Source organism: Entelurus aequoreus, linkage group LG07 (genome assembly GCF_033978785.1).
Source record: "Entelurus aequoreus isolate RoL-2023_Sb linkage group LG07, RoL_Eaeq_v1.1, whole genome shotgun sequence".
NCBI classification, from domain to species: domain Eukaryota; kingdom Metazoa; phylum Chordata; class Actinopteri; order Syngnathiformes; family Syngnathidae; genus Entelurus; species Entelurus aequoreus.
In genome coordinates this window covers 62,321,278-62,336,719 of record NC_084737.1, presented here as the reverse complement: position 1 = coordinate 62,336,719, position 15,442 = coordinate 62,321,278, and the positions used below count along the sequence as shown (strand labels likewise).

The 15,442-nt window shown below is 41.0% G+C and overlaps 1 protein-coding gene across 2 annotated transcripts in view; it reads left to right on the top strand.

The window, feature by feature from the left end:
• pex10 (peroxisomal biogenesis factor 10) overlaps positions 1-15,442 on the top strand; it is a 34,016-nt gene that overhangs the window by 975 nt on the left and 17,599 nt on the right. For both annotated transcript variants that reach the window (XM_062054172.1, XM_062054171.1), the window contains exons 3-5: positions 4,612-5,024; positions 11,197-11,369; positions 13,081-13,216. In XM_062054172.1, coding sequence (XP_061910156.1) covers positions 4,612-5,024; positions 11,197-11,369; positions 13,081-13,216 — 722 coding nt within the window. The remainder of the gene's footprint in view (positions 1-4,611; positions 5,025-11,196; positions 11,370-13,080; positions 13,217-15,442) is intronic.

Here is a 15,442-nt window from a genome sequence, read left to right as displayed (position 1 = left end):
CAGCTGCATACTTGCCGACCCTCCCGGTTTTCCCAGTATACTTAACGACCCCCCCGATTTTCCCAGGAGACTGCCTCTCCTAGAAATCTCCCAGGGCAAATATTATCCTATTTTCACTCTAATGACTTAATCAAGGGTGTGTCCTAATGGCACTGCATTAATTGTACCCTATAGCATTTACAAACAGCGTGCCACATGTTATATGTTGCTTTTACTTGCACACGTAGGAGACAGCAAAGCATACTTGGTCAACAGCCACACAGCTTACACTGACGGTAGTCATACAAAAACAACTTTAACACTGTTACGTTACAAATATGCGCCACACTGTGAACCCACACCAAAAAAGAATGACAAACGCATTTCTGGAGAACATCCGCACCGTAACACAACAAAACAAATACCCAGAATCCCATGCAGCCCTAACTCTTCCGGTCTACATTATACACCCCCGCTACCACCAAACCCCCCCCACACATCAACACCCCCCACCCCCTCTCCGTGCGTCGGTTGAGCGGAAGAGTTAGGGCTGCATGGGATTCTGGGTATTTGTTGTGTTGTGTTACAGTGCAGATGTTCTCCAGAAATGTGTTTGTCATTCTTTTTTGGTGTGGGTTCAAAGTGTGGCGCTTATTTGTAACGTAACAGTGTTAAAGTTGTTTTTGTACGACTACCGTCAGTGTAAGCTGTGTGGCTGTTGAACAAGTATGCCTTGCTGGCACTTACGTGGGCAAGCAAAAGCTGCATTCTACATGTGGCCAAGCAGGTACGCTGTTTGGGCAGGCTGTAGAGGGCGCTAGAAGCAGTGCCATCACGCCCTGATATTCGGGAGTCTCCCGGAAAAAATGAGAGGGTTGGCAAGAAAGACGCTATCAAGCGCCATTCAATTAAAAGTCGCGGGCCGCACTAACATTACATTTCCATATTGAGATGCGTGCCGGTGCGTGCGTCAGAGACCCCTGGTTAACATAGCGCAAAGCAATTTAAGCTTTGTATGCAGTGTTTTTCATTTTAAATTTTCACTTTTTTTTGTGGCTCCCATTGTTTTCTTTAATTTGTGAAACTTTCCAAAATGGCTCTTTGAGTGGTAAAGGTTGCCGACCCCTGGACTAGACTCTCACTGTTATGTGGATCCACTAGGGACTGTACTTAGAGGGGGGGGGGTTACCCATTACCCATTACCCACATATGCGGTCCTCTCCAAGGTTTCTCATAGTCATTCACATCGACGTCCCTTGTGTGGGCTCTGTGCCGAGGATGTCGTTGTGGCTTGTGCAGCCCTTTGAGACTTTTATGATTTAGGGCTATATAAATAAACATTGATTGATTGATTGATTGATTGATTGATATTTACATGCTGCAAGTATTTCTGTAATGTATAGTAACAGGCCAATTAATAATAACATGTAATACTTACGTATTTTGGTCATTTTAAGCATATGAGTGTGCGTTCATTTCAAAGACCGTTGGCTTTCCCTTCCAACAACAACAACAACTATTACTACTCATGGCATAGTTTGAGAGACAATTAAGACAATTTTGGGACAAATTATGATCCAGAAACTTATATTTTTTAACTTGAATATGAGTAGGATGAGCTACAAGTTTTAGAAGCTGTGTGCTTAACAGATGCCGCTATAGTGAAACACTAAGCATCGTGTCGCAGTATTGCTACGTTCTAAACAAGATATACAAACTCGGAACATAATAAACCGATCACTTAATGTACTATGTCTGGCATGCCGACTGATGGGATGTTTATATCTTCCCGTTTAGGTAAAGAATGAATCACAATCAGCTTGGTGGTAAAAATAAATAAATAAAAGTGCTGCCAATGAGCGTCTTTCCGTGTCGTCCTCACCATCTCCGGGTCTGAGTTGGATGTCAAAGTTGACCAACTTCTTGGTTTATGTCCACAACCTTTTACTATCCAGGTGAGAGGCATGATTTATAATCTATAATTAACTTTCACCAACTCAGAGGTGATGCAGCAGCTCAGTATGTCAATATAGCAGCATAAGCTATTTAGCTCTCTGTGATTACAGCACCGCTAAAAATAGTTTGTCTGCGTTAGCGCTTATAATAACAACATCACTAATACTTGGTTAATATTCAGATCACGACATGTAAATGGAGTATTGGTGGCGGTTTTTTGATGTTTTTAGTGGGCTTTATGGCCAGAATAGGGTACTTCCTTTAGCTGCATTGTTACCCACCTCATACTTGACGTATTTTACGATTTTAAAATGCATAAAAAAAGCCAAATCCATCCATCCATCACCCCCAAAAAGTGCAGTTCCCCTTTAAGGTGTGGTCCGCCTGAATGACTTACTCAGGATAAACAGAATGTAGCGCAGCACACTTATAATATTGAAATTGTGGTTTCATAAAGATTGTTATGTCAGACCCACTCGACATCCATTGCTTTCGGTCTCCCCTAGAGGGGGGGGGGGGGGGTTACCGAATTATGCGGTCCTCTCCAAGGTTTCTCATAGTCATTCACCGACGTCCCACTGGGGTGAGTTTTTCCTTGCCCGTATGTGGGCTCTACCAAGGATGTCGTTGTGGCTTGTACAGCCCTTTGAGACACTTGTGATTTAGGGCTATATAAATAAACATTGATTGATTGATTGATACAACTGATGAATTCAGAAAACTCTAACAAAACTATTTGGTTACAAAGGCTCCTAATTTAGCTGCTGATGTATGAAGTAACATATTTGTATTTGTATTATTTTATCAAAACACTCAAACAATGTAAACAAAATAGTAAAATCACATTGAACACTTAACAATAATCTCTTAAAATGAAGGTGCGAAAATAAAGAATACCGTATTTTTCGGACTATAAGTCGCTCCGGAGTATATGTCGCACCGGCTGAAAATGCACAATAAAGAAGGAAAAAAACATATATACGTCGCACTGGAGTATAAGTTGCATTTTTGGGGGAAATTTATTTGATAAAATCCAAAACCAAGAATAGACATTTGAAAGCCAATTTAAAATAAATAAAGAATAGTGAACAACAGGCTGAATAAGTGTACGTTATATGACGCACAAATAACCAACTGAGAACGTGCCTGGTATGTTAACGCAACACATCATGGCAAGAGTCATTCAAATTACTATAACATATAGAACATGCTATACGTTTACCAAACAATCTGTCACTCCCGATCGCTAAATCCGATGAAATCTTCCTCCCCTCTGGTATGTCCTTTCTTTCTGCTGCTCAATTGCCGTTCTCTGCTGCATATTTCACTACGTCCAGCTTGTAATCTGCAGAATATGATTTCCTTTTCGGTGCCATTTTAGTTCAGTCCTTCTCAGTTTTTATAAGTTACCGTCAATGTTGATGTGATCCATTTTAATAGCTACGGCAGTAGCATATAGCATATAGCAGTTAGCATCCCATGACCCACAATGCACTTCTGCCATGATCCTCCCCCGCCGAATTCTTATTGGTTGACGTGTGAGTGACGATTGCTGACGTGTGTGTGACGATTGCTGCCATTTGCTCCGTCTCTTACGCGAATGAGATAAATAATATTATTTGATATTTTACGGTAATGTGTTAATAATTTCACACATAAGTCGCTCCGGAGTATATGTCGCACCCACGGCCAAACTTTGAAAAAAACTGCGACTTATAATCCGAAAAATACGGTATGTAAGAAATGCTTAATAAAGTGTAAAAAAATAGTGCAAAGTGTGAAAATGTAAACAGAGAAACCTGATAAGAACAATTTTCTGCAGGTTTAGTGGCAGTAAGTTACAGCTGTGCTCCAAAAGGTGAGCACGGCTAAGGTGGTGTAGTATTAGCGGTCTTGTCTTGCATCATTTACAGAACACGTTCATTTACTGACTACGCTTACGCTCCCTTTGGAAAAATCCAAAAACTTTCCAGTTGACTTTTCCTCTTTAATCCACAATTTCTTCATTTTGACTTTCTCTTCTCACTCCATGCAAAGAATCAGGCAAACTTGATAGTTGATAATGTTACCTAATTGGCCGTTAGTGTGTCACTCCCCCACTGACCAGTGATCACTTCCTGTGTTGCTCGGTTACCAGAGACAACGTGCCTTTGTTCGTGCAACCAACCTTGCTTCCATACGTTCGGTTTCTTCCGACAAAGAAGGAAAAAAATCACAGAGCATATTATCGAACTTGGTTTTTTTTTAGGTATGGATTACGTGTCCATCGCGATATATATTGATATCGTTCTATCACCCAGCCATAGTCCCACACCATGGATGCCATGTTTGTCAACATTGCGCTACTATCAGGTAGGAGAAAAGGAGCGCTTGATCTGCTCACCCTAACCCACCCACAGCACAGTATGGGTAATCTCGTCTTGTTTTTTTTTTTATTGTATATATTTTTAATGATATCCAATAATTCCTCATTGACCCGATTATTATCTGTCCGATATTTATTGTGCACCCCTTGTTCTCCTCTTTCAGCTACATTAAAAATACATTTTCACAAATTCACTCCTTTTTTTTTTAATGCACAATAACCAACAGGTTAGTTGTGCCACTGAAGCATTTTTAATGAATAATTAATTATATGTTTTTACAATTCATCCTTTACATTATAATCCTTGTCAGGCTACCAAACCCTGGGTGAGGAGTACGTCAACATCATCCAAGTTGACCCCAGTCTAAGACGGGTCCCCACCCCAGCCCGACGAGGCGTCTTCGTTTTCTGTCATTCATTCCTGCCCTACCTCCTGGACAAGGTCTTGGTCTGTTTGGAGAACGAGCTAGAAGGTGGACAGGGGCCCGGCTGCGGGACCAGACGGCGGCAGGTAGCATCTGGACGGTGGAGCCTGGAGCTTTGGCTGAGGAGATGCGCGCAGAGTGCTGTGGGACTGCTGTCAGAGCCTCAGAGGAGAAAGTGTGCGCCGGCCGTGTTTGTCCTCCAGCAGACACTGAGCCTCCTGCACAGATGCCACCTGGCCCTCTTTTACCTCAGTGGCCTTTTCTATCACCTGTCCAAGAGGACTGCTGGAATCCGCCACGTAAGTCAGTCCATTTACATATTTATTTCCAGTTCAAGATCAATAACCATTGGAGTTTTAAACGCGTCAATAAATGGTTCCATTTTTTTTGTTTACATTCAAGGGAAATATAATAAAATGTGCACAAATGGAAGTTACCCTAACGTATTTGGTCCATGTGTGTTGGTTAGTCCAGATAGGGCTGGGCGATAAAACTATATCAATATACATCGGGATAGACCCGTAATCGATATCTATTAAAAATGCGTCTGATAAAAGGGTTCAATTATTAAAAATGTTTCTTTGTCGGAAGAAAGCGGAAGTATGAGAGCAAGGTTGGTTGCGTGAAGAAAGGCATATGCGGTAACCGAGCAACGCAGGAAGTGATCACTGATCAGTAGGAGTGACACGCTAACAGCCAATCAGGTAACAGTATCAACTATCAAGTTTGGTTGACTCTTTGCATGGAGTGAGAAGAGAAAGTCCAAATGAAGAAATTGTGGATGAAATAGGAAAAGTCAACTGGATAGTATGGCACTTTTTATTGACCGTAGTCAGACCAATCTGGTCTGTAAATGATGCAAAGCAAGACCACTAATGCCACACCACCTTAGCCGTGCTCACCCCTTAGAGCACAGCTGTAACTTCTTGGCACTAAACCTGCAGGAAATAGTTCTCTCAGGTTTCTCTACGTTTACATTTTCACACATTGCACTATTTTCTTATACTTTATGAAGCATTTCTTAGATATTCCTTATTTTTGCACCTTCATTTTAAAAGCTTATTGTTATGTTGTTTTTTTTAAAAATTTTGTTTACATTAAGTGTTTTCCATGCTTGTGTTGATATTTCCTTTCTGCCTTGATAGCTGAAGGGGATTATAATCAGAGGAAGTTACATTTAAAATAAAATATAGTTGTTTTTTTTCTTACTTTCGATAGGTCATAAAAATATCAGTAATTATCGACATCAACTGATAAAACACACTACATCGTGATACAGTTTTCAGCCATATTGCCCAGCTTTGAGTTCAGATCAGTTTTTAACATGTATCTTAAAGGCCTACTGAAATTAATTTTTTTAATTTAAACGGGGATAGCAGATCCATTCTATGTGTCATACTTGATCATTTCGCGATATTGCCATATTTTTGCTGAAAGGATTTAGTAGAGAACATCGACGATAAGTTCGCAACTTTTGGTCGCTGATAAAAAAAGCCTTGCCTGTACCGGAAGTAGCGTGACGTCACAGGTTGAAAGGCTCCTCGCATTTCCCCATTGTTTACACCAGCAGCGAGAGCGATTCGGACCGAGAAAGCGACGATTACCCCATTAATTTGAGCCAGGATGAAAGATTCGTGGATGAGGGACGTGAGAGTGAAGGACTAGAGTGCAGTGCAGGACGCATCTTTTTTTGCTCTGACCGTAACTTAGGTACAAACTGGCTCATTGGATTCCACACCAGTGTTTCCCACACATTCATTTATTTGTGGCGGCCCGCCACGAAATAATTACGTCCGCCACAAATATATAAACAATTTTTTTTAAAAAAACTTTTTTTTTTTTTTTTTTGTCCTGTCCAGCTCCTCAGGCAAATCATATAGTTGATGTAGATGCCATATCGGCTATTCAAATTTACTTTACAAAAGAGAAGTGTAGGATACTTCTCTTGTTGCCTTATTTGTATTTGACTTTATTAAATGTATTTATATTATCATTTGGTGCAGCCGGGCCGGAGCAGGAGGGGATAGAAAGAGAGAAAAAAGAAGACAGAGGGGGAAATTGTGGGGACGAGAGGGGGATTAGACAGAGAGACAAAAACAACAACAGCAAACACAACAACAACAACAATAGAGCAACATCAGCAAATACGACATGTACAAATATGATGGTAAAAGTAATAGCAAATAAGCAGTTAGCGAAAATAAAACACAATACAGAAATGACAATGAGCATTATTACACTACAAATGGAGCAATACAAATACCAATAGAAATAGCGCTATTGATAATGAACAATACCAATACTTTACCTTCATTATCAACAATACAGTTGTTCAAATGCAACAATACATATACCTGTACGTAATGATAACTTGAGATACGAAAGAATGCAGAAAAATGGAGGGGAAGAAAGAGAAGCAACCTACATTAACTTGTAGATTGTATAAAATATAAAAATAGGTTAAGCTTTGTCAGTGAGCTCTTTGTTCAGTGGATCAGATGTTTGATGAAGCTCTGTGTCTATCTACCACCACTACTGTTTTCAGTTTGTTACTGACTGTGGCAGGACACCTATGCCTCTGTTTCACTTTATGTTGCTGGTAAATAATATGGTTGTAGTAGTAGGCTAAAGTTAAATTATTTAGTATGCACTAATTAAAGGGGCAGAGCATTAAGAGACATTTTAGCTTTTATATTTATAAGATATATTTTTGTAAGAACCACAATTAATAAATATATTTCAGTGAATAACTTATTGTTCAAATCTGTATATAAATATGTAAATAAGTGTTGTAATTATATTGTAAAATGGATGTATGGATGGATGGATGGATGGACGTTTAAAACAAAACTGTTATTATTAATTAGTAAGTATACATTTTTTGAGCCTTTTAGAGAAAATCATATCATTGTAGTACATTATGCAAATTACTCGATGATGTCATGGTGACCACGCCCATACCCACGCCATGACCACGCCCCCACCGCCACAGGTATCTTGGCAGTTTATGGGAAACACTGCACACTCTCTCCTTTTCCTTTGTGGATCACAGATTTGTATTTTAAACCACCTCGGATACTATATCCTCTTGAAAATGAGAGTCGAGAACGCGAAATGGACATTCACAGTGACTTTTATCTCCACGACAATACATCGGCGAAGCACTTTAGCTACGGAGCTAACGTGATAGCATCAGGCTTAACTGCAGATAGAAACAAAATAAATAAACCCCTGACTGGAAGGATGGACAGAAAATCAACAATACTATTAAACCATGGACCTGTAAATACACGGTTAATGCTTTGCAGCCTAGCGAAGCTTAACAATGCTGTTGCTAACGACGCCATTGAAGCTAACTTAGCAACGGGACCTCACAGAGCTATGCTAAAAACATTAGCTATCCACCTACGCCAGCCAGCCCTCATCTGCTCATCAACACCCGTGCTCACCTGCGTTCCAGCGATCGACGGAGCGACGAAGGGACTTCACCCGATCATCCGTGCGGTCGGCGGCTAGCGTCGGATAGCGCGTATTCTATCCAAGTCAAAAGTCCTCCTGGTTGTGTTGCTGCAGCCAGCCGCTAGTACACCGATCCCACCTACAACTTTCTTCTTTGCAGTCTACATTGTTCATTAAACAAATTGCAAAATATTCACCAACACAGATGTCCAGAATACTGTGGAATTTTGCGATGAAAACGGAGCTTTTTGTATTGGATACAATGTGTCCGAATACTTCCGTTTCAACGATTGACGTCATGCGCATACGTCATCATACATAGACGTTTTCAACCGGAAGTTTAGCGGGAAATTTAAAATTGGACTTTATAAGTTAACCCCGGCCGTATTGGCATGTGTTGCAATGTTAAGATTTCATCATTGATATATAAATAATAAATAAATGATAAATGGGTTATACTTGTATAGCGCTTTTCTCCCTTCAAGGTACTCAAAGCGCTTTGACAGTATTTCCACATTCATCCATTCACACACACATTCACACACTGATGGCGGGAGCTGCCATGCAAGGCGCTAACCAGCAGCCATCAGGAGCAAGGGTGAAGTGTCTTGCCCAAGGACACAACGGACGTGACTAGGATGGTAGAAGGTGGGGATTGAACCCCAGTAACCAGCAACACTCCGATTGCTGGCACGGCCACTCTACCAACTTCGCCACGCGTCCCTATATAAACTATCAGACTGCGTGGTCGGTAGTAGTGGGTTTCAGTAGGCCTTTAAAGGTAATTTGCATGATCAGAATGTCCACGATTGCTTGACTGTGAGGTACAGCTCAGTGTTTCCAACAGGACTGTAATCTATTTTTGGTATCAGTCTAATTTGTGTAATCAACCATGACACTTGTAATAAAAAAAGACGACAAGAATTTCTTACATACACAGTCTTTAAAGACAAATCTTTTGTGTTGTTGTTTGTGCACGATAAATATCGCTAACATTAGCATGCTAACCTTTTGCTAATTTTGCAGCCGTAGACCTCCGAGTCATATAACTTTGTACTTGACACATGCTAACGGTTAGCATAGTAACGTTTGCACTTCAGTTCAACTGGCGCATATCGGCGGCTCACGCGTTCTTCCGCGGCTTGCGCACACACGCAATGTCTCCCAAAATTGTTCATTTCCTCTTCTCAGCTGGTTCCACTCTGCTGTAACCTGGTTCCGGTAAACATTCTGTTGAAAGCATTTATTCCATTCTTGTTTCACTACTTCACATTCAAGCTAGCTTAGCACCGCGGTTAGCATGTTCCCCTCTCCTTCTCCCTCCGTGTGTGTCCGGGCTAGATCTGCATTTTAGAACCGTCTGTATTACTTTATTTATCTCTCATAAATAATCAATATTTGGACATTTGTCCATCGTTTCAGCATCGTCCACATTTTAATCGTGACGCATCAGAGAATCTGATAATTTTTTGGCATCAATATGTGTTTAAATGAATGGCACTGCTATCCTAATTATTTTAGAATAGTATACTTTCTCCTTTTGTGCACTGTATGCATACTTGCCAACCCTCCCGATTTTCCCGGGAGACTTCCGAATTACAGTGCTCCTCCCGAAAATCTCCCAGGGCAACCATTCTCCCGAATTTCTCCCGATTTGCACCCGGACAACAATATTGGGGGTGTGCCTTAAAGACAATGTCTTTAGCGTCCTCTACAACCTGTCGTCACGTTCGCTTTTACTCCATTCAAACAGCGTGCCGACCTAGTCACATAATATATGCGGTTTTTACACACACATGAGTGACTGCAAGGCATACTTGGTCAGCAGCCATACAGGTCACGCTCAGGATGGACGTATAAACAACTTTAACACTGTTACAAATATGCGCCACACTGTGAACCCCAAACAAGAATGACAAACACATTTCGGGAGAACATCCCGAAGGCAAGGCAAGGCAACTTTATTTGTATAGCGCTTTTCATACACAAGGCAGACTCAAAGTGCTTCACAGACAACAAAGTGAAATGAAATAAAATAAAAGCAAAATTAAAATGCAGACAATAAAAATAAAAAAAGTGCGGACGTTAAAAGTTAAAAGATTAAAAGATTTAGCTGAAAGCTAAGGTGAACATAAAAGTCTTCAGTCTAGTTTTAAAAGTAGTCAGAGTTGGGGAGAGTCTGACATCTTCAGGAAGTTTATTACAGCTATTTGTTGCATAGTGACTGAATGATGCGCTCCCTTGATTTGAGTTTACTCTGGGAACCGCTAACAGATTGGTCTCAGAAGATCTTAGTGATCTAGAGGGCTTATATAGTGGGAGCATATCGGTGTTATACTTCGGCCCTAGACCATGTAGTGATTTATATGTGAGCAGGAGGATTTTGAAATCAATTATCTGATGTACAGGGAGCCAATGTAAGGATTTAAGAATTGGTGTAATGTGCTCACATTTTTTGGTCTTTGTTAGAACTCTAGCAGCAGCGTTCTGAACAAGCTGTAGCTGCCTGACAGTTTTTTTGGGAAGACCTGCAAGGAGACCATTACAATAGTCTAGCCTACTGGTAATAAAGGCATGTACACGTTTTCTAAGTCTTGAGCTGACATGAGCCCTCTAAGTCTTGTTACATTTTTGAGGTGATAGTAGGCCGATTTTGTTACTGATTTGATGTGACTGTCGAAATGTAAATCAGAATCTAAAATAACCCCAAGATTTCTGGCTTTATTTGAGGTTTTCAGGGACAGTGATTGAAGGTGTTGGATGACTTTAAACCTTTCTTTTTTAGCACCAAAAACAATTATCTCAGTTTTATCTTCATTTAACTGTAGGAAATTTTGGCACATCCAGTGTTTGACTTGCCCCCCCCCCCCCCCCCCCCCCCCCCGCCCCACACACACACACACACACCTCAAACCCCTCCCCCCCATCCTCTGAATTCGGAGGTCTCAAGGTTGGCAAGCATGACTGTATGTATGTATTGGTTTGTATTAATAAGAGTGCATGTGTGTCCAGCTGCGTGTCTCAGGGTTGAGGGGCAATGATAGGACCATCAGGAGCAGCTACAGGCTCCTGGGAGCCATCTCCCTCATCCATCTGCTCCTGACGTTGTGCTTGCAGCTCAACAACTTCAGACAGAGACAAAGCGCCAGACAGGAGTGGAAGCTCTACAGACACCTGACTGACAAGTGAGTACAGTATGTGTTGATGAGATTTACTGTACCGTTAATTCCGGACTATAGGCAGCCACTTTTTTCCTTCACTTTGAACCCAGCGGCTTATAAAACGGTACGGCTAATTTATGTTTTTTTCTTTGCTGGGGCCCAAAAAGCAAATAGTTGTCATTAAACACAAAGACAGTTAAATGGTGTGTTCTTGTGTGTGCTGTGTCGCCATCTTTTGGACAAATTTGCTCATTGCAGGTGCTACTAGATGAATGTAAACTCCTGCTGTTTAAAGCTTTGAACCGGAAGTAGAAGTGCCATTCCGTCTTCTAATCGTCCATCGCGTTTCTACTCGATTGAATTATTCATTCATAACTCCAAGCAACATTTTTAAGTTTTACAATATAACCAAAACTATTCTTACTTACTAAACCGTCCCATGTGTGTGATGTCTATGTGGGGTGTTTTTATGCATATTTGTACGTGCTATCTTAATGTATTTATAAGTGGTTGATTTATATAGGCTAGTAAGGTAAAATTTTGTACCTGACAAGTTTCGGCTATCTTGCTTCTGCAGCCTTCATCAGAGGTGTCACGTGATGTTAGCGTGACGTCATCTGTGACGTGTTATATGGATTGTTCCATCCCACCTGAAGTGGTGGGATGGCGGTGTCACCTGGTGTGCGCCGGGGGTAGGGCGGGGCGCCCCCTGTCGTCTGGATGTCTACCAAACGGCCCGGGGGCGGCCGTGCAGGACTGTGTCCCAGGTGTGGGATAGTTGGTAGGCTCCTTCGTCCCTGTTGACAGTCTTTGGGGCCCGCTTCCTGATTTCAACCGCCTCTTTGATCCACCGATGGAATTTGTTGCTTTCCATTCTAATGACCTTGGCTGCCTCCCAGTTCATTAGATGGTTTTCCCTCTTGCAGTGGTCTGAAATGGCTGATTTTAGATTTTCCTTCGTTGCTTTCATTCTCGTTGCACGGGTGAGCGTTCCAGATGTTTCCTTTTCACATTCTTTCTGGTGTTCCTTTTTTCGTGTGCTGAACTGTCGACCTGTCTCTCTATGTATGTTTTATTGCATGTTAGGCAAGGGATCTCATATATCACATCACACTTTTTCTCAGGGGGGGATCTGATCCTTAGGGTGTACTAGAATTTGGCGAAGCTTGATGTGCGGCTTCCCTGGTGTGCTGATGCGGTGTTTCCTCATCGCTCGCTGTATGCGTTCTGTGACCTTACTAGCCTATATACGTACATCAACCACTTATAAATACACATTAGTAGGCTAAATAAACCTCTTCAACATATCTTAATGTAATGAAGATAGCCTCATTAGCATTAACTCATATCCTAATTGTTTACAAGTATCTGTGTTATTATTATTAACTTACAATGGCATTCTTTTTGTATTGCTTCAGTTTTGTAATTTCTTCAAAACAAGTTATTGAGTCTTTTTAGCGGATTGAAGAGCGAGCTTCCGCAGCTAGTGGGTCCATGACTATGACTTCTGTTTTGTTTGATCAGCCGTTTTACTGCCGTGTTACAGACACTGTTTGGACACAATTAAGGTATGCAAATAAAACATTTCCTAAATATTTCTGTGTAAATAACTCATTTTACAACGTATGTATCTGCCGCTTCATTTAGTGGGTGCGGCTTATATACCGGTGCGCTCTATAGTCCGGAAAATACACTATAATGGCCACTTTTCACTGCATCCAGTTTTTGTTTTTAGTCCACAGCAAACCCAGAAGTCAAAGTCCAAGGCCTCTCACTGCATCCTCTGCCTGGAGGAACGCAAACACCCGACCTCTACCCCTTGCGGACATCTTTTCTGCTGGGAGTGCATCACAGAGTGGTGCGACACCAAGGTAACGCTCATGTCATGTGGATTATAAACAATATCAATTTGGCCAACAATAGAGCTTTTGATATGATCCTGATAATGCATGTTAATGACACATTCTAGCTGTGTTTCGCAGATTTGACAGCGCAACGTTGCTTCCTCGAAAGCCAGCTAAACAGCACAAAACCACCAGTCCTCCACTAATTCGATGCCGGAAAATAAACAGTTTCTCACAAGTATCATTGTCACTGGAGGACTACAGGACGAGGAATAGCTAAACATGCAACACTACACACCTGAGGAGGATACAAAAATGCACCACTAACCGCTAAGCTAGAGCTCTTGAATGTAAACAAGGGTCGGCGTATTATCACAAATATCAACAGAAATTATACCAAATATAGTATTAGAATATGGTCGCTACCAGTGTTTGTAATAACAACGTTAGTAATGCCGTTACTTTTACTTGTAACGGTAATCTAATTAATTTTATGTATGTTACAACGGCGTTAGCGATAGCTTTATGTAACTACTTTTGATGTGGTTTTATGTCGACAACAAGACGGCGTCGTAAGTGCGGCAAGTTCAATGCACGACGTATCTTTTTACTACTGAAAGCAACAAGCAGCACCGCACTAAAATGAACTTGAAATCAACGTATGCACACGAACGCAATGGGGAAAAATTAACTACAAATCAATGATTGAAGTGACAAACTTCCTACTTAAATGATCTCCGGGGAGTGCGGTGCGTGGTCGTCCTTGCTCTGCGCTAGGGTTTCTAAACTCGCAACCCGTTGAAACCCTCTGACGTCACACGTCGCTAGCCAACAAGCTCCGCCTTTTAAAAGCACACACATGCACTCTGTGCTCTCATATGAAACGTCTCTCAACTGCATAAGCCAAATATTTGAAGGTTTTTTCTAAAGTAACGTATTAAATACTTTTCCTCGTAATTAATTACATTTATTAAAGAGTAATTCCGTTCGTAATTCAGTGACTTTTTTGGTAAAATAACGAGGTACTATCAATCAAAAAGTAATTTTCAGAACACTGGTCGCATCTACAATCATCGATATGTTTTACTATCTTCTGGGGCGGCATGGCGTAGTGGGTAGAGCGCCCGTGTTAGAAACCTGAGGGTTGCAGGTTCGCTCCCCGCCTCTTACCATGCCGTTGTGTCCTTGGGCAGGACACTTCACCCTTGCCCCCGGTGCCGCTCACACTGGTGAATGAATGTTGAATGAATGATAGGTGGTGGTCGGAGGGGCCGTAGGCGCAAATTGGCAGCCACGCTTCCGTCAGTCTACCCCAGGGCAGCTGTGGCTATGAAAGTAGCTTACCACCACCAGGTGTGAATGAATGATGGGTTTTTAACATGTAAAGCGACTTTGGGTATTTAGAAAAGCGCTATATAAATCTCAGGTATTATTATTATTATTATTACTATCACAAAATAATTTTTTGTGGCGTTTTTACAAACTCAGGAAAAAAAAGCCAATATTAGTTTTTGCTTTTGTCAACATTTTTTGTCCTATTGATTTTATTATATATTTTACATTTAATCAAGCGGAGTAAAGATTTGTTTTTTAATTAATATTGTTTAATATTTATGTAATAGCTGGATTAGGTGGCGACTTGTCCAGGGTGTACCCTGCCTTCCGCCTGAATGCAGCTGAGATAGGCTCCAGCACCCCCCGCGACCCCAAAAGGGACAAGCGGTAGAAAATGGATGGAAAATGGATGGATGGATTTATATAATAATTAATATTTAATTAATATTGTTACATCACCATCACAATCTGATTATATTAGTGATCAAATATTTTTTAGAATTTAATGATATTAATCATTTCAAGTATCAGCGTAAGTATGACCAATACTGCCCCTGCAACTGCTTTGTACTTGATACCCAAATTTGTAGTATTGCCCAGAATGTATCCAAACAACATAAAAATAAGTGTTACATTGTAAGAGTGTAGATAGAAACATGTCACAACAGAAAGTATCCAGATATTAACAGTAAATTAACAAGTAGATTAATGACAAAATGATGCAACCGGAAATAGCGTAAATGGTTATCATTTATGTGCTAAATGATATATTGTGACGTATATCTGTATTGCAAGAGGCTCTAATGTTTGCATGTTTTAAATAGGCCATCCCTAATCGACAGTCATGTGACCAAGACCTGAATATTCCATCCATACCTTAAATTGCTGCTTACTCCCAAAGTGATTTTTCCAATGTTC